This window comes from Aquarana catesbeiana, linkage group LG12 (assembly GCF_042186555.1).
Source record: "Aquarana catesbeiana isolate 2022-GZ linkage group LG12, ASM4218655v1, whole genome shotgun sequence".
NCBI lineage: Eukaryota > Metazoa > Chordata > Amphibia > Anura > Ranidae > Aquarana > Aquarana catesbeiana.
In genome coordinates, this window is record NC_133335.1 from 202,056,979 (window position 1) to 202,077,875 (window position 20,897).

At 42.6% G+C, this 20,897-nt stretch overlaps 1 protein-coding gene across 4 annotated transcripts in view; it reads right to left on the reverse strand.

Moving 5' to 3' along the window:
- The window catches only part of L3MBTL1 (L3MBTL histone methyl-lysine binding protein 1), a 60,638-nt gene that overhangs the window by 19,094 nt on the left and 20,647 nt on the right, over positions 1-20,897 (reverse strand). For 3 of the 4 annotated variants that reach the window (XM_073606498.1, XM_073606499.1, XM_073606497.1), the window contains exons 6-9: positions 20,742-20,862; positions 17,633-17,726; positions 17,201-17,292; positions 9,874-9,978 (exon numbers count right to left, since the gene is read on the reverse strand). In XM_073606498.1, the coding sequence (XP_073462599.1) occupies positions 9,874-9,978; positions 17,201-17,292; positions 17,633-17,726; positions 20,742-20,862 (412 nt within the window). The remainder of the gene's footprint in view (positions 1-9,873; positions 9,979-17,200; positions 17,293-17,632; positions 17,727-20,741; positions 20,863-20,897) is intronic. The other variant, XM_073606500.1, reaches the window with a different exon arrangement.

Here is a 20,897-nt window from a genome sequence, read left to right on the forward strand (position 1 = left end):
AACACAGATCTGTACGCACAGTAGGCAGAATCAGGTCGTTCCTGATGTCTCCCTTCCAGTTAGTTCTGCAGGACCTCTGGGTTCAGCTTCTCTCTCTCTAGGCCCTTGGGTCGACCACCCAATGGAGGAGAGGGCAGCCGCCCCCTCCCTCCTGGACTCTGTTCTCCTGGCTCTTAACACTAACTCTGAGCACATTTACCCTGGGCTTATATACAGTATCCCAACATGCAATGCAGCACTTTTCCTCTGCCAATTGCCAGGACTGTAACAAAGCCTGTGCACTCATCTGTCAGGTCCCCTCCCACTGTTCAATATGCCTCCCTATTGGACCAGTGAGGGACAGTCGAACAAGCTGAGCTGCACGTGAGTACAATGAGCAGACCTAACCAATAGATCCTGCTCCCTGGTAGGCAGAGAGTACTATAAGTTTTAACCTGACCATCTTCCTGGTAAGCAGAAAGACCAAAAACTATACTCTCTTCTAGCACCTACCTAGGAGGGCGCAACATACAAAAGTGAACCTATCCTTTTAAAGGGTTTTTTTTAAATAACAAACATATCATACTAATGCCCCGTACACACGGTCGGACATTGATCGGACATTCCGACAACAAAATCCTAGCATTTTTTCCGACAGATGTTCGCTCAAACTTGTCTTGCATACACACGGTCACACAAAGTTGTCGGAAAATCCGATCATTCTGAACGAGGTGACGTAAAACAGGTATGTTGGGACTATAAACGGGGCAGTAGCCAATAGCTTTCATCTCTTTATTTATTCTGAGCATGCCTGGCACTTTGTGCATCGGATTTGCATACACACAATCGGAAATTCCAACAACAAGGTTCTATCACACATTTTCCGTCGGAAAATCCGACCGTGTGTAAGGGGCATTACTCCACTGTGCAGTTCGTTTTGCACAGAGTGGCCCCGATCATCCTCTTCTGGGGTCCCCCGGCAGCGCTCTCAGCTCCTCCCCACATCGGGTAACCCTCTGGGAGAAGCGTTCTCCCTGGGGGTTACCTTGCGGGCGCGCTCACGAATCCAGCATTTGCGTCTATAGACACAGAATGCCGGACTCGGCCCTGCCCTCCGGCGCCTGCGTCGTTGGATTTGATTGACAGCAGTGGGAGCCAATGGCTGCGCTGCTATTAATCTATCCAATCAAGAGCCAAGAACCCCGGGCAAAGAGCTAGAACGCGTTTCCCCTGAGGAATCGAAGGGCTCAGGTGAGTAAAACGAGGGGGCCGGTCACTGTCAGAAGTTTTTTCACCTTATTGCATAGGATGCATTAAGGTGAAAAAACATGAGGGTTTACAACTCCTTTAACCACTTAACAACCGGCCCATAGCCGAATGACGGCTGCAGGGCGGTTGCTTAACTCTGGGAGGACGTCATATGACGTCCTCTCAGAATTCCCCTCTCGCGCGCCCCCTGGGGCGCGCACCCGAACACATCCGTGACCGCCGGGTCCTCAGGACCCGGCGCATCACGGATCCCGGTAAATGGCCGCTAATCGCGGCCATTTACCATGTGATCGCGCCGTCAAATGACAGCGCGATCACATGTAAACAGACCGGCGGCGTCTGATGACGCCGGTTCCTCTCCTCCCCTCCTGTGTACCGATCGGTACACTGTGGAGGAGAGGGAGATGGATGGATGGCTGCAGCGCTGTGGGCTGGTTGTGTAGTGCCCACAGCGCTGCACAGAGACATCCAACCATCCATCCATCCATGCTCAGCCATCCCCACTACTCTGCAATACTCTGCTATGCCCCACCTTACTCTGCAATACCCCAATATTACTCTGCAATACCCCCACATTACTCTGCAATACCCCCACATTACTCTGCAATACCCCGCAGTACTCTGCAATACCCCGCAGTACTCTGCAATACCCCGCAGTACTCTGCAATACTCTGCAATGCCCCGCAGTACTCTGCAATACCCCGCAATACTCTGCAATACTCTGCAATACCCCGCAATACTCTGCAATACCCCGCAGTACTCTGCAATACCCCGCAATACTCTGCAATACCCCGCAATACTCTGCAATACCCCCACATTACTCTGCAATACCCCACAATACTCTGCAATACCCCACAGTACTCTGCAATACCCCGCAATACTCTGCAATACTCTGCAATACTCTGCAATACCCCGCAGTACTCTGCAATACCCCGCAATACCCCGCAATACTCTGCAATACCCCGCAGTACTCTGCAATACCCTGCAGTACTCTGCAATACCCCGCAGTACTCTGCAATACTCCGCAATACTCTGCAATACCCCGCAGTACTCTGCAATACCCCGCAATACTCTGCAATACCCCGCAGTACTCTGCAATACCCCGCAGTACTCTGCAATACCCTGCAGTACACTGCAATACCCCGCAATACTCTGCAATACCCCGCAGTACTCTGCAACACCCCGCAATACTCTGCAATACCCCGCAGTACACTGCAATACCCCACAATACTCCACAATACTCCGCAATACCCCGCAATACTCCGCAATATCGCCGTACTCAGGAGGAGCAGGAGAATCTATTTTGGGGTGTCATTTTTGGTATGTACATGCTATGTGTTAGAAATATTGTATAAATGGACAACTTTGTGTTAAAAAAAAAAAAATACGTTTTAACCACTTCCCACCCGCCGACTGTCATACAACGTCCTTGACTTTGTGCGGGGATATCTGAATAAAGCCTGCAGCTACAGGCATCATTCAGATATCAGCTTTTTCAGCCGGCGATTCCCTACACCATAAGAACGATCATAGCGGCTGTTCCACTGCTTGATCGTTCTTACGGGAGGCGAGAGGGGATGTCCCCCCTCCCGCCGCACTCCGCTGCTTCTACGGACTCACCGCTACGATCGAAGCCAGGATCGTTTTTTTTTTTTTTTTTTTTATTTCAGGCTTCCCAGCCTAGAGGTGAGATGTGGGGTCTTATTGACCCCATATCTCATTGTAAAGAGGACCTGTCATGCCATATTCCAATTACAAGGGATGTTTACATTCCTTGTAATAGGAATAAAAGTGGTCAAAATTTTTTTTTTTGTAAAAAAGCATCAAACAAAAATAAATAAAGTAAAATGAACAATAAAAAAAAAAAAAAAAAAATTTTAAAGCACCCCTGTCCCTGTGTGCTTGCATGCAGAAGCGAACGCATATATAAGTCCCGCCCACATATGAAAACGGTGTTCAAACCACACATGTGAGGTATCACTGCGATCGGTAGAGCGAGCGCAAAAATTTTGGCCCTAGACCTCCTCTGTAACTCAAAACATGTAACCAGTAAAAAATTTTAAAGCGTCGCCTATGGGGATTTTTGAGTAGCAAAGTTTGGCGCCATTCCACAAGCGCGTGCAATTTTGAAAGGTGACATGTTGGGTATCTATTTACTCGGCGTAACTTTATCTTTCACATTATGCAAAAACATTGGGCTAAATTTACTGTTTTGGTTTTTGTAAAGCACAAAACAGTTTTTTTTTCCAAAAAAAAGCGTTAAAAAAATTGCTGCGCAAATACCGTGTGAGATAAAAAGTTGCAACGACCGCCGTTGTATTCTCTAGGGTCTTTGCTAAAAAAAACATATATAATGTTTTGGGGTTCTATGTAATTTTCTAGCTAATAAATGATGATTTTTACATGTAGGAGAGAAATGTCAGAATTGGCCTGGGCACTCCAGAATGCCTGAAGGTGCTCCCCTGCATGTTGGGCCTCTGTATGTGGCCACGCTGTGTAAAAGTCTCACACATGTGGTATCGTCGTAATCGGGAGTAATAGCAGAATGTGTTTTGGGGTGTAATTTGTGGTATGCATATGTGGAGTGTAAGAAATAACCTGCTAATATGACAATTTTGTGAAAAAAAAAAAGTAAAAAAAAAAAAAAACTTGATTTGCAAAGAATTGTGGGAAAAAATGACAACTTCAAAAAACTCACCATGCATCTTTCTAAATACCTTGGAATGTCTTCTTTCCAAAAAGGGGTCATTTGGGGGATATTTGTACTTTTCTGGCATGTTAGGGTCTCAAGAAATTAGATAGGCCGTCAGTACTTCAGGTGTGATCAATTTTCAGATATTCGCACCATAGCTTTTGGACTCTATAACTTTCACAAAGACCAAATAATATCCACCGATTTGGGTTATTTTTACCAAAGATATGTAGCGGTATAAATTTTGGCCAAAATATATGAAGAAAAATTACTAATTTGCAAAATTTTATAACAGAAATGAAGAAAAATTTATTTTTTTACAGAATTTTCGGTCTTTTTTCTTTTATAGCGCAAAAAATAAAGAACCCAGTGGTGATTAAATACCACCAAAATAAAGCTCTATTTGTGTGAAAAAAAGGACAAAAATTTCATATGGGTACAGTGTTGCATGACTGAGTAATTGTCATTCAAAATGTGAGAGCACCAAAAGCTGAAAATTGGTCTGGTTAGGAAGGGGGTTTAAGTGCCCAGTGGTCAAGTGGTTAAGTTATGAATAGGATGGGTTCAGATGACCTCTAGTGGTTAGGTGTGGTAGCTACAGTCTATGATGACCAGATAAAAAACAAAAAAAAACGTGGTGTTGTGCTGGGGAACCTGCATCAACTAAACTCCACTCCAAATAGTTTAAAAGTCACTCTAGAATTGTAATGATAACTTGGTAGCTCAAGAGTCTTGCAGCTCCTGATGGTCTATGGGTGGTGGACAAAAATTACACCAGCATGTGTGTTCCTAAGCAGCATCGGCAGGCTGCTTATGGAGACTGGCTGAATTTGTGGCTGCATGAAACCTCAGGTAGCTCAAGAGCAGAAACACCGGCCGCTATGGAGTAAACCTGGTGACATTAGGTTGCCACGACAACATGTTTCGGGGACGTATCTCTGTTTTTCAAGTCAACAGCATTATAAAGGAGGACTTCTATAAATGCACATTTCCCCAATTAATAAATAACCCTTTGCGGCATAAAACCGCAGCATTACAGTATCTATGTTGTATTATTTCCAAACTGTGAGGGACATAAAATGTGACAAAATAAAAATTATAACAATCAAAATGGTTTGTAGAATGAAAAATAAATTAAATTATAGGATAGAATGAATTATAATCTTTTCACATACAAAACAATATACTTTTTTATTCAAATATAAAAAAACCTCTATGTATAATATGTATTGAAAAGAATAAAACAATTTTTTTATGTGTATGTGAGAGGGATGTGTATGACTAGTCATATATATTTAAATATATTAAAATATATATATTATATAATATGCATACTAAAATTAATGACAGTTCAATAAAGACAACATTCTTAATGCGTTACTAAACTCACAACAGTAAAATCAGTCTGTATATGCAGTAAAGCATGCTATTTTACTCACTGTGGAACCTAAGGGGTTAACCCTCTGCATTGTGTAAAAAGGCTCTTTGACCCTGTCTTCTCCGATCCTCCCCTTCTTCCATAATCCCCAAACTATTTCCTGATAGAACAGAGCCTTGGGGGGCTCAGTTTGGTGTGTATTGCTAGAGAGTTTTTTATTTGATTTTTTCTTGAGAGGGTGCATGTGATCAGCACAGGCCAAATCAACACTGCCCAGACAGAGGGTTGGGGTCCTGCAGCCTCATAGGACAATCGGGGGGGATGAAAACTCCTCCTTCAAGCTTTAACTAGACACTGATAGAAGTCACAAGACTGCACTAACTGCTGATAAAAAAAAATATTTTGGAAGTTTATATTTACTAAAATAATTGCATTTCCATGTTCTGTGTACTCTGAGAGACCAAATATAGTGAATGCAGGGTCCTGGGTTTAGTAACACTTTAACAAAGGAAGAGGTTCCTTTCTAATAGAGGACTATATATAAAGATATACAACTAAACCCATGCTAACCATGGACTATATCAAAATATTATGTGATAACACGGTATGGATAAAAAAATATATATATATAAAGTTCACTGTCAGACAAGAACAGGATATAATAGGATGTAATACTGTACATATCAGTAAGACATAAAATCAGATATAGTGCTGGTTTGCGTGATTACAGAAGAGGCAGCAACGCAAACCAGATGAAAGGGGGCAACTTTATAGGCCGTGCCTGCTTTGGAGGGGAAACAGTAGACAGCTCTGGGGCAGCCAGGATTTACTGGTGAAACCAGTCAGGTGGTAAAGCTGGACGAGTTTGGATGCCAGTGAGACACTTTCCAGAGAACACTGGAGAGAGCCAGGATAAGACTATGATATTTACTTATAAAGATCATGGTCCCTCATATATTTTTATTTGAAAGTGCACCTTTACAAGGGGACAATCCCCCCATGATGCTGATGTGATATATAGAATATGAGTAAGAGACCCCTGTGGACTAGAATCTGATCCTTATAAAAGTTTTTGATTACATCTGTAAATACATATCTGTTGGCCAAGTGAAGCATTATTGACTACCATTTAAGGCCTCCAAGCCCAAGATTTTCTTTAGTAATGATTTGTCATTGTATTATTTATAGGGGCAAATGGTCATTGAGAAATGACAACTGTGATGGACTGCCTTGGTCACATTATCCTAAACAATGCAAACTGTAAACGGTAATATCTGTACATCTAACAGTGCACCTGATGAACAGCTAACATAAACATTATTTATAACAGATTATACGTAACAACAGGAGACACCAGTACCAGGTTGTTTTGAGCTGATTATAATAACATTTACTCTAGGAGGGGCGGGAAGCAGTCATTGCTGGTTTGGGCACAGAGGCCCCAAATCTGTATCCAGGTCCTAGGACTCTAGGTTCCTAGAGTCTGTGTGTTTCCGGGAGACATGGACCCAAATCCAATGCAAAACCACTCCAAAGTTCCCCCAGACACATCTCAAATGCCAGAGCCCATAGTCAGTAGGCAAGAGGCTACCCTGCAGTCCCCTCCAAAAGCCACTATCCCGATTGGGTCTGTCACAACAACTTTATGACTGTGGACACTGCAGTTGTTATATTTTGTCTCCATATACAGTAGATACATAGACAGGCTGTCTCCACATAGTGGACTAGAACAGTAAAACCCTTTCTGTTGCACTGAGAAAAAGCATACATATAAAGATCATCTCTATTCAAACATCTATGGGGGTGTCCGTGTTCACCAAATGGATTTAAGATCACCATAGATACATGTTGAATGGTCAGCAGGAGGATGACCTAGGTAATAAAAGGAATATAGAGAGAGAGGGGGATAGGGGATATCTACTATGATGTTTGGTGGATGCTCAATTGTGGAGGCGGTGCATGTTCTGGCACCTATTTGGCTTTGGGCTCAGAGTGTTGGCACCATTAAAGCTGATGAATAATGTATATGCTATGACTGATGGATGGATGAGAATATAAGATATACTGTATCTCAAAACCATACAGAATGTTTTGGTGTATCATGGTATATGTGTATAAATAACAGACCTGTTATGGGGAAAAGGCTCCTGTTATATTTTGTGATTAGTGAATATGATAGCATTTACATATTTTTAAAGTGTTTGTTACTCCAACGTTTCATATTTCTGATACAGCATGTGTCTGTTGTACTTGTGATAAAAAGTATCTTGTTTTGTTTTTCTTGCATTGCTTCCTTTGTGTGAAATACCTGTTTTCCTATTTCAAAATGCACATCCATTGCAGCGCGGTGCTTCTTTGCATTCCACTTGGGAGAACAGCCTGTCTGTTCTAATAGTCAGACTTGTGCTGAAACACCCCCCTGCCCAGCTAAACACTGGGAAGATCAGTGTACTTCTGTTTCTCTGCCTCCTGCAGACACACTCCCCCTGCAGTCTCCAACCCCAGACTTCTAAAGCTTCATGTACACCCTGCCTATAGTTACAAAACAAGGCAAAATCGTGCCGTGGTTTTGCCACCTTTTGCATTTTCCCACAGCCAGCAGTCAAAACGTTCCTATCCTTCTACGTTCAGGAGAGGGAGGTTGACGCTCACCTAATCTTGGCAGCTCCTAAACTCTGCCAAAATGGAGTTGAGTTTAGGAACTTTCGAAAAAAATCACACGTTTAGGAGCTGCCAGTATACATGAAGCCTAAAGACTCGTACACACGATTGGATTTTCGGTAGGGAATTGTGTGATGACAGATCATTTGCCTAAAATCCAACCGTAAGTATACTCCATCAGATAATTGGTGGCCAACTTTCCACCAACAAATGTTGGATGGCAGGCTAGTAAATTTTTGCACACACAAGTCCATCACACAAAAGTCCAAAGTACAAACACGCATGCTCAGAATCAATCAATCACTTTGAAAAAATGTATTCAATAAGGTAATTTCTCTTCTTTGCTGAGCTCCTCTATACTCCTTAATAATTTAGTTGCCTTTTTCTACACTCTTTCCAGATCAAAAAGGTTTTTATTGAACATGTCAAGATGCAACAGCTTCCAATGTACAAGTACATATATGAATTTTCAACCAAAAACATATACACAAGCATGATAACCTTACCACTACTACTCATCCAATTACTCCCTGCATCTGCACTCCTCCACTCCATCCGCCCACTGACACAACCCGCAGCACGCATGTTATATATACAGTATATCTTCACCCCTAGAGACATTGTAAAAGTCGGGACATCACAAGTTCTCTAGGGCTTAAACCAGGTGTATCTAACCAGTATGACCATATGTGTTCGAACCTGCTCGGGCATCCTCTGTATAGGAGCAATTTGAATGTTCCTTGAGTCTATGCATCTTTCTTGTACAAAAGGTTTTTATTGAAAATATATATCAACAGAAATGTGCAAAACAGTGATGGATACATCATGAATTAACAGGTATAAGGCTGCCGATATCCGGCGGGTGGAGCTATTGTTCAAAGATTTAAGCCTGGACTCAGGCGGATCAAAGCCGAGGCCAGGCGACATACCAAGGCATATCCTCATCCCGCGTATTCTGGCGTAGTGGTATGGTATCAGTACGTATTAATATGATTGCAAACATACATGAATAACTAAAGAATACAATGCGAAATGTTGTTGCAATACATTAAGTTACATGAAGAAAATTTAAAAAATTAAATAAAAATAAAAATATAAAATAAAGAAAAACAAAAAGAACCAGTAATAAACTGAGATTAAATTGAATAACCTCAGAGAGGATAAAATACCTCTGAATGTAATAATTTGTGTGTTATATCTATGCATCTTTCAATTCAAGAAAGTATCTGGCTCTCTTTACTTATTGCTTATTCCTCTACAGGGATCAATAGTTCTATGTCCTGTGGTGATGTAGGGATCAGCAGGGAGGAACCACTGTACGGTGCAGGGCACACAAAAGACTGTCACACCCAGAACTGTTGGTTCTCTTGGCCTGAATGGTATTCAGCAGCATGGACAATGGAAGTAAGTAAGTAAGTGTTTACATTCTTTTTGTACGGGGAAAGCTTTGACCCGACAAGGTCACTTTAAAGCTCTTTAACGGAGTGCTTTAAAGCAATACTTAGCTGTGGGCACAGGTGCACTTTAAATTATCAGAAAACCTAAAGCAACAGTAACCTTAGCACTTATAATGACATTCCTATAAATGTAACCCATAACTTCATAGAGAGATTCATGCAACTTTGCGAGGTCTATTTGGCAAAAAGTTTAGTAAAGGTGTCAGTTGGAAGTATACTTTTATAGAAAAAATGATGCAAGAGAGTCTTCACACTATACCACTTTAACTTACTGTAGGTATTCATCCAACAATAATATTAATATGCTTTAACGTTGAACCACTTTATACTTAATGAATATTTTAGTGGCATTTTAGTGTATCTGATTGACTCTACCATCATATCTATATATTCTTAACGTTCAGTATTTTCTAGGGAGAAGGTAATGTCCAGCTCACCTCAACCACAGTTAGAATGAAGTACATAGATGGATGCTGAGGATCAATCCCCTCTAACTTCATCCCCACCTTGAAGCCGTTCTTGTGCTGTGCTCCGAGTTGCCACTATAAGAGAGAGCACCAGATATGTGACAGTAGAAAACAAAACATATATATATATATATATATATATATATATATATATATACACTGATAGATATTACTGTGGGGTGTGTTTTCACTGAGACTGATTTAAAGTAGATGTACACCCAATCACTAAGCTCTCAGAGTGCCAAAAGACTGAGAGCAGCTTTGGGAACTACATAATTTAATGCTTCCATTTTAAGTGCACCATACAGGATATGTTCATCAAATGTGTTTTACATGTCAAGATCAATGTCACAGAGGAGTCTTCAGAGACTCTAATGGAAGGCATTAACTTAAAATTTCACATTAAAGTATATGTAACCATATTCCCCAAATTTACCATGTTAAAGTGGGGACCTTCCACGAAAAAAGGAGGACCACTTAAAGCGGAACTTTACCCATAATGGCTAAATCCAATGGATGCTATTCTGTACTCCTACTCCTGGATCTCTCTGCTGCCTTCGACACAGTTAACCACCCCCTCCTCCTCAAAAAACTCCATGCCTTTGGTCTCTGTGACTGCACTTTTCACTGGTTCTCACCCTTCCTATCCAACTGCACCTATAACGTTACTTACAATTCCCCCTCCTCTCCTCTTCCTTTCTCTGTCGGTGTCCCCCAAGGTTCTGTTCTTGGACCACTCCTATTCTTGATCTACACCTCCTCCCTGGGTCAGCTGATAGCCTCCCATGACTTCCAATACAATCTCCAAAATGTATCTCTCTACCCCTCAACTCACTCCTTCAGTCTCCTCACTAATTTACTAACAGACATATCTGCCTGGATGTCACACCACTTCCTCAAACTCAATCTATCCAAAACCAAGCTCATAATATTTCCTCACCCACATGCCTCTTCCCCACATTTCCTTGCCAAGATTGATGGCACAACTGTCAACCCATCCCCGCAGGCAAAGGTTCTAGATGTAATCCTGAACTATCTTTTTTGGCCCCACATCCAATCACTGTCCAAATCCTCCCGCCTCAACCTATGCAACATCTCTAAAATACACCCCTTCCTAACTTACAAAGCAATCCACAACTCTGCCCCCAGCTACATCACTAAACTAGTCTCAAAATACCAACCTAATCATTCTCTTGGTTTCCTCTAATACCTCCTGCTCTTTAGCTCCCTCATCACCTCCTCCCATGCTCGCCTCCAGGCTTTTCCCAAGCCCACCCTATGGAACTCCCTACACCAATCTGTTCAACTATTCCCTACTCTGTTTACTTTTAGACAATCCCTGAAAACCCTTCTCTTCAGAGAAGCCTATCATGCCCCCGCCTAACAACTGTACTTTTATTTTCTCCATTAGTTCATCTCCCACAGTTATTACCTTTTGTATCACTTGACCCTCACTCCTAAGATTGTAAGCTCTAAAGAGCAGGGCCCTCTGCTTCCTCCGGTTTGAAAATGTATTGTAATTGTACTGTCTACCCTCATGTAGTAAAGTGCTGCGCAAATTGTTGGCGCTATATAAATCCTGTATAAAAATAATAATAATAACTTGAGAAAAAATAATGTTCTTTAGCAAGGAACATACATTCCACATTAATAATTGTGCTACCAAAATTAGTGCATGCTGTAAATTGCCTCAAGCATTGTTCCTGTTTCTTTTTGCTGGAGGCTGCCATTTTGCTATAGCCCAGAGCCACTGAACAGCAGTAAATCATAAAGCAGAACTAAACCAATCGGTTTAACAGTTTCAAAAAAGTTACATTCTTGGAATGCTGGGATTGCTGTCACATTTGCTTGTTTCCTCAACCAAACTGTCAAACCATCAAATGCCTGGTGCCATAACTGATCACATGTGCAGCACCATGGCAGCTACATATCAAACAGAACCAGCTTTCTTGGCTGTAAAGGATAGGAGGGTTTATTTCCGCTTATAGGCTGTCAGCAGATGGGCCTCTACAAATTTGTCAGTGCCTAAAAGTGCCTAAAAATGGAGAGCAACTGAGCATGTGCAGAGCAGGATGAGACAGTGTATTGCTGGATTTTAAACAGTATAGGCACTTATTTTTAATGTTTTACATAGCTATACCTGTAAAAGGGGCCAGCCTGAAGTGATCTAACAGGACTTAATTTTGTGACTAAAGTTTCAGTTTAACTCACAGCTCCTCGCCCCCTAATACAAACTTTGTGCATAAAAATCAAGTAACCATGACCTGGCTACCAACGCTTCTCGGAGTCGTAGGTGAAGTCATCATGCTTTCCAGGACATCATGCCCTTCACCATGCCTCCTGGGACATGCCACTGAAATTCCTGTGAAAATGTGCGCCTGCAATGGGTTGGAGCTCATTCTTATGGGATTTCAAGTGTCTAGTTTTCCTGGGGAGCATTATTGCAATTTCATAGGACATTTTCAATCTTTTAAAATCATCAGCTTTGAGGCTGGGTTCACATATATAACCTTATCACTGCCTGTTTTAACCCTAAAAAGGTAACCACCATGCTGCAACCACTTGCATGTGGTTGCAGGCTGGTTGTGGCATGCTCCCATATAGTTAGGGATTGTTCACACGTGTGGCCAGGGTGCAAGTAGAAGTAGGTGGCTTATATGCAGCCTTACCACCCATCTAATGAAGGGCATGCAGCTGCTTAGGGCTGTACACATGCCATGGCCACTTTACTTTACGGCATTATGGCTTTACGGCCACAGCAGTACCACTGCCAAACATGACTCCATGATAAGAGCCATGCTGCAACTGCCCTGCACGCAATAGATCAACCTTTTTTAACGGTTAAAAAAGGCAATGGGAAGGTGACATCGCCCCGCCACTACCTATCAAACACCTCCTGTAAAGCAGATCCACCATGGATCACTTTTCAGAAGGGCAGCAAGGGCTGCCACACATCATGACAACCTCTTAAATGAGTTGCATTCAACAGCAGTACTGCAACATGAAGTTTTGTTTTTGCAGCGGAATGTGTACTGCCCTAAATGGCTACATACTTATGCTCCGTACACACGGTCGGATTTTCCGACTGAAAATGTGTGATAGAACCCTGTTGTCGGAAATTCCGACCGTGTGTAGGCTCCATCACACATTTTCCATCGGATTTTCCGACACACAAAGTTTGAGAGCAGGCTATAAAATTTTCCGACAACAAAATCCGTTGTCGGAATTTCCGATCGTGTGTACACAAATCCGACGGACAAAGTGCCACACATGCTCAGAATAAATAAAGAGATGAAAGCTATTGGCCACTGCCCCATTTATAGTCCCGACGTACGTGTTTTACGTCACCGCGTTTAGAACGATCGGATTTTCCGACAACTTTGTGTGACTGTGTGTATGCAAGACAAGTTTGAGCCAACATCCGTCGGAAAAAATCCTAGGATTTTGTTGTCGGAATGTTCGAACAAAGTCCGACCGTGTGTACGGGGCAATACCCTTCTTTGGGTGGGTGGTAAAACCACCAGCTCACCTGCCTGCTTGTATGAACAAGGCCTAATTTTAATGGAGAAAAAGTAAGGTCAATATTCTGTCAGTGAAGTCTACCAGGGGTGTCTAGATTAGACTGGCTAAACTGAATTGCAAGGCATTTGGCAGGATGAATAGTTTGCATATATGACCTAAAAGTTCTGCTTTCATAGTACGGATCTCAGAATTATTGAGATGTGTTATCTATCTGAGTAGAAAAACAGTAGCAGTCTCTGCATGGCATCTAACGGGTTAGCATTGCTGACAATCTGATGTACAACACTGTTTGCCCAATTTCGGGTATACATAGTGTGGGCTGTGTAGTCATTAGAGGCAGCTTCTGTTTTCCTTAGATATGGGAGTTTGCTACATTGATGTCAGATGTGCACTGCGTTGCTAACGTGGGTGGATGCCCAAAAACTGTTAAAGAGTAAATGGAACGGTGATAAGAAAAGAAAATGATAATCCGGCTACAGGGCTGATTTGTTGGTACAGTGAAGTGAGTCCAGTACATCTGCTAGAATGGCCTGTTACCTCTTTGTTTCTATTGCCAAGAATTCCTCATATCGCAACCCAGTTAGTTTACTCCAATGCACCACGCTACAGCTACTGCCAATTGGTGGATTATGTGATGATAATAATAATAATGAAAACATCTGCTCTCCGACTTGAATACGATACAAAAATCTATGCAGGGGTGTGCAGATTATGCAACTGCCCAAGCCTCTAGGACTAAAGGTGGGTACACACTACAATGCCCCGTACACACAATAGGATTTCCGACAACAAAGTCCATTTTTTTTTTTTGACGGATGTTGGCTCAAACTTGTTTTGCATACACACGGTCACACAAAGTTGGTCAGAAATTCCGAATGTCAAAAATGCGGTGACGTACGACGAACCGAGAAAAATGAAGTTCAATAGCCAGTGCTGCTCTTCTGCTTGATTTTAAGCATGCGTGGAACTTTGTGCGTTGGAATTGTGTACACACGAACGGAATTTCCGACAATGGATTTTGTTGTCGGAAAATTTGAGAACCAGCTCTCAAATTTTGTGTGACGGATATTCCGATGGAAAATGTCCGATGGAGCCTACACACGGTTGGAATTTCCGACAACAAGCTCCTATCAAACATTTTCCGTCAGAAAATCCTATCGTGTGTACGTGTATGTGTATCGTGTGTATGTATAGGTGGATCAGCCTAACGATCATCCAGTTTTCCACGATGTTTCACAGTAAGTTAAAACCGAGGATGAAAATAATGTATGAAAATTCTTATATAACCAAGATTTTTTGTTTGTTGGTTTATTGTTTCGGCTCATGCGCAGTCTTTCATATGTGATTTTTCTCGTACGATAACAGTACACATTAAACGAAAATCTTTCGTTCTGTTCACGTCCGAGAAAAATTGGAGTTTATCCTTGGCTTGGAAAGTCTGAATCGGATGTCAAAGTTGTGTACACACTACAACAATCGAACAATTGTGCCTCATATAGAAAATTTCTTCCAATAGTTTGTAGCCCAACTTCAGGGGCTTCTTTGTACTAGATGTGGGTCGAGTGGATTCTGGGGTCCATTCCTACTCTCACAGAGATCTATTCTAGGGCAGGTGATAAACAGGAACCTTTTTTATGATGCTCTGTGAATATTTACGTAAAGCCAGGCATGACTCAAAAAGATTATCACCCAGGTTCATTAAATTGTCCCCCTACATCCCCATTGACTACACATACACACCCTCTATTTGCGCCTTAGTAAGTTCTGGCCAGATCTACCTGAAGCTTATACAAGGCATTTTTTTTTAAACTTCACCCTCACAGGTAAACGGGGTAGCAGAAGCAGATCAAATAGATGGTTAAAAATAGGGAGCATGGGGGTAGCAGGCAAACTTTAGGCTTTGACCTACATGGGCAAACCATGGGTCCAATTTAAATCAACATTCCTAGTCAGGGGAGGAAGGATGACCCCCTGGAAGTCGCACATCTATGGTGTCCTGCTGCAATGAAAGGAGTGGCAACCTCAGTCTGGACTCTGACCAGGCCACGCCCCCAACACATTTCACTCCGCCCCAGAAGCTTAGTTGGGGATAGGGAACTCATGCGTATGGGGAGTATTTAACCGCTTGCCGACCAGCACATGACGATGTACGTCAGCACAATGACACGGCTGCGCAAATGGGCGTACTTGTACGTCCCTTTTAAATTGCAGACTAGTTGACGTGAGTGTGCCTGCAGGTCCTGCGGACTCGATGTCCGTCGGTGGCCCGCGATTGTACACGGAGAGGCAGAAACAAGGCATTTTCCTGTTCTGCCTAGCAACATGACAGAAAGCTCTATTTGTGGGAAAAAAGGAACTCAATTTTGTTTGGGTGCAACGTCGCAAGACCGCGCAATTGTCAGTTAAAGCGACAATTGCGCAAAAAGTGCTCTGATCAGGAAGGGGGTAAATCCTTCCGGGGCTGAAGAGGTTAAGCATCATCCATAGTCATTCGTTAGGTGCAAAAAGGTAGCGGGTGTGTGTAATTAATTGTGAACGGTGTCAGTATGGAGGAAAGCATCTATGAGTGCAATTTGGCCTAGAGTGCTACCCTCTGTGCAATGTAAACTATTGTGAGTGCAGGTGCTTGGTGCTGGTAGCTAAAGTATATATCGCCATTATGCCATGAATCTTTGAAATACTGTCCGAACATTTATGGAGGTGGTAAAGGGCAATGTTTTGGGGCCACACAGGACCTGGGTCCGAACCTCTTCTTTGTCTGGTGGTAACTCTGCTTGCTGAGCCACCTGAGATGGGTCCCTGTCTGATCTCTTAACCTTGTATTGTGTCTTGTTTGTCTTGAATCTTGAACCTTTTACTCCTCCCATGAAATTCGTATCAAAGCCATGCCTTTGCACTCCCTGTTTGCTAGATTGTTGTGCTCTCTCCAGCCAATATTTTGCTCTTGTCACTCTTGCTGCTGTCCATATCTCTTCTACCATTCCTTACCAACTTTTGGCTTGTTCCTCAACTACACTTTTGCTTGATCCCAACCTGCAAACACTTGTTATGAACCTTTGGCTTGTTTACTGGCTATGCTTCTGCTTCATCCCTACCCCCGCTTGCTCATTACCTGGTGGGTTGTACCTGAGGACCATGACCTGGTACTAACACACAGCAAAGCCCATCTCCACCATCAGAAGCTCTGGTGAATACCGGTTAGTACTCCGGGTGAGCCCATGTCATCTGCCAGGGTGACCTGCTTGTATATCTATCCTGCTGGTCAGTGGAAGTTTCTCCACTGCTATAGCTACTGGTCCCAGAGCCTGACCCTAGACCATGACAACCTTTTCTTCAGAGTTGATGAAGGGGTCCTGTGTGGCCACAAAACATTTCACTTTACCATTGTGATGTGATCACCTGAATAAATGTTCAGACAGTATTTCAAAGCTCTGTGGCGCGCTGGTGATAAATATTTTGGCTTCTGGTACCAGTTTCCAGCTGGTAATTGCTACAGAACCTGCTTACATCTTACCATTTCCAGGAATGTGCACAATGGAAATATTACACATGGTGCTAGTAGTTAACACCAGATTAAGCATATTCTCCCAGAAGTCTGTACTGCACATTATGCTGTTCCAAGTACTACCTACAGTGAAGATTTATGTCACAGGTCAAAATTGTCACGTAGTGGAAGTTTAAGTTTTAAATATAACCTTTGACCAGATATTTATACAACTCTAGTAATTCATTGAGAATTTTAGGTTTTCATGCATCTATTCTTGTCCAGACTTACCTCCCGAAAGAGATTGAAAGGAGCTGCGTCACACTTCTGCTCTTCCAGGTAAGCAGACCAAGACCAAGAATCTCCCAATTCATCACCTGAAGCTATGGATAACAAAAAAAATATGGCAAACAATCTAATTGTGACTATAATGAGGGGTAATAAAAACTGGAAGAAAAGAAAATGGAGGTGTTGTTTTTGCAAATTGATGGGATGTTTGGTCAGGTCTATTGGCTTACAATGGAAAAAACTAGACTCTGATTAATTTGTATAGACAACACATCCATTTTGTCTACAATTAGAGAAGCTCTCAAGAACGTATTGATGATTTAGGGTTCACAAAAAGGGGGTATTACAGTGGATCTAGCACAGAGAGAGGGCATGGCACAACGGTAATAATGAACACTTCATGTATGCAGTGGGAAACCAGAGAATGAAACATACTTTGTATGTCTTTTTGGCTCCATGTCTCCTGCTCCAAGCTCCTCACACATGGCCCCTCTGTATCTTCGGAAGTCTTTTGCTCCTTCTGTTTCTCCTGAATGATAATACCTCTCAGATATAGAGACAACTCCATACATAACACTGTACACAGGCATACATCCCACACTCTTCTGTCATTTTTCTCATTATCTTAATTGTCCTTGCTTGTGCTCTTTTACAAAATCTGGGCCAAAGAAAATTATCTGTGTTGACCAGAGGATCCAATCAGATTTCAGATGAGATGTTTCCACATTGGCGGGGACACAATATACATAATTGGATCATTATAGGCTCCCTGATTCAACAACCTCAGGCTTCTGGGGCATTATTACTAAAGAAGATATTGATGCTATTCTAAGCTAATTTATGCTGAAGCATAGTCATTGCAATCATTGAGTACAAAGTCTTTTGCTGGGCCCCGTACCAGTCATATGGTTTACCACCACTGTTTGGAAGTTAGATCATAGGAAATACACAAATGGTATTTACTGATGACATAGTGACCAAAAAAAAAAACCTCACTGTTTCCAGTTCACATTTAGGCAATGTCAGGATTTAATTAGCAGAGGGGATGGCACAATATAAGTGTACACGTTTACTTGTGGTGAAAAGACAAATGTCAACTTACACTTTATTGTCAAAAGTATTGGGACACCTGTCTTTACACGCACATGAACTTTAATCGCATCCCAGTCTTATTCCCCGTACACACGGTCGGATTTTCCGACGGAAAATGTGTGATAGGACCTTGTTGTCGGAAATTCCGACCGTGTGTAGGCTCCATCACACATTTTCCATCGGATTTTCCGACACACAAAGTTTTAGAGCAGGATATAAAATTTTCCGACAACAAAATCCGTTGTCGGAAATTCCGATCGTGTGTACACAAATCTGACGGACAAAGTGCCACGCATGCTCAGAATAAATAAAGAGATGAAAGCTATTGGCCACTGCCCCGTTTATAGTCCCGATGTACGTGTTTTACCTCACCGCGTTCAGAACGATCGGATTTTCCGACAACTTTGTGTGACCGTGTGTATGCAAGACAAGTTTGAGCCAACATCCGTCAGAAAAAATCCTAGGATTTTGTTGTCGGAATGTCCGAACAAAGTCCGACCGTGTGTACGGGGCATTAGTCTGTAGGGTTCAATGTTGAGTTGACCCACCCTTTGCAGCTATACCAGCTTCAACTCTTTTGGGAAGGCTGTCCACACAGTATAGGAGTGTGTCTATAAGAATGTTTGACCATTTTTCCAGAAGGGCATTTGTGAAGTAAGGCACTGATGTTGGACAAGAAGGCCTGGCTCGCAGTCTTCAGTATAAATCATCCCAAAGGTGTTCTATTGGGTTAAAGTCAGGATTCTGTGCTGACCAGTCAAGTTCCTCCACCCCAAACTCGCTCATCCATGTCTTTGTGGACCTTACATGCACTGGTCCAAATAATTTTGTGGAGGGGGATTATGGTGTGTTTTTTTTTTTATTTCAGGGGGTTGGGCTTGGCCCCTGAGTTCCAGTGAAGGGATCTCCTAGGGCATCAGCATACCAAGATATTTTGGCCAATTTCATGCTCCCAACTTTGTGGGAACAGTTTGGGGATGGCCCCTTCCTGTTCCAACATGACTGTGTATCAGTGCACAAAGGGCCTCTGGTGGAAGTCCTCAGCACATGGGTCCAAACAACACAATGGGTAGGCTGGTACAGTCACATGGTAGAAAAAAATTAGAGCTTTAGGTTACATCATAATTGGCAGCTGTATTTTCCAGACCCAGGCACCCTGCTGTGCTGAGGACTTCCACCAGAGGCCCTTCTCTCTATATATTGCCTCGTTTCCACTGAGCGGATCTGTTCTGTTCGGTACGCTATTTTGAGTGTTTCCATTATGAGAGCGGCCCATACAACTGAACCGAACCGCACCATTCTGGGTCCTGCTTCAGATGTGGGGCCATAGAAAATGGTACGGTTCGGTTAGGGCGGAGCTACGATACATTCCACTGATTGGCGGACGTGTAATGCCATGCTACGTATTTTTTCTAAACCCATGTATGGCCCCTGGCAGTCCCACTTGCAGTGGAAACGCTCACCTGAATAGGCCGGACCATTCTAGGCCTTCCAAACTGTACCGACCCGAACCAATCCGCTCAGTGGAAGCGAGCTTTGTTTTTAGCTGTTTATGTAAGTTGCCATTTGTCTTTTCACCACAAATAAACATATTTTTACCACACTATCGCGCCCTCCTCTGATTTAATCTGTTATTCAGAGCTACTTCAGTCTCTCCAGAGGTGCTGCACCAACGCCAGCTAGAACTCACCCAGATGTTCTAATTGGACTTATTGTTGATCTCAAGTTTATCTGTGTACACACATCACTCATTGCGCCATATATTCCCCCTTATCTAACTTCAGTATTTGGTGTTTAAAGCTAAGGATGTAAGACCTTAGCGGTTTCTTGAATACAATAGCCAGAAGTGGAGATTCCTCTATCCATGCTTTTTAGCATAGGTAGGGGAACCAATGGCTGAACAAGAATCACTGACAGAACAAGAGAAATCTAAGCATGTATGGCTAGCTTGGGATTCATTGAGCTCCACAGGGACACAGGTATCCATCTGAAGACTAACATGGGTACAAGCAGCAACCAAAAGGTGCCCTCACTCAGCATTTCAGTTACCTTACGAAACTTTTTAGGCTACTTCAGGTTTGCTTTAATGCACACAGTTAAAATATGGCTGTTGCCTAAGGCCACCCAACAAGTTATGTTCTGTTTTCTAGACCCCCATACTAGCAAACTCACACTTGAAATCTGATTGGTTGCTGTGGACAATACATGACTTTTTTGTATTTTTGAAAACATGCTCCAAAATTATTATCAAAGATACACTATTTAACAGTGGACGTACTACTGATGTGTTCTATAATCCTTTAATATACACACAAAAGTTACAACATGCAAACAGTTAAACTGATAAGACCTGCTCCACTACAGTGTATTGCAGCACTCTACTCCAATCACAACACAGTGAAGCACTGACAACACTCAGGTGACATGAGTGCAATGATAGCTCTGTCCTCACCATTAGATCGGCCTCTGACTCAGCTGGGCTCTGATACTCTTTTGGCCTTCTTTTCTTGACCGGTATTGAGGTCTCGCTGCCCACCCCAAAGCCTCGTGATGGCTCCAGGACCAGGGACCTGCTGTGGACACCCCAGAAGCCAGGTAACACTAACCC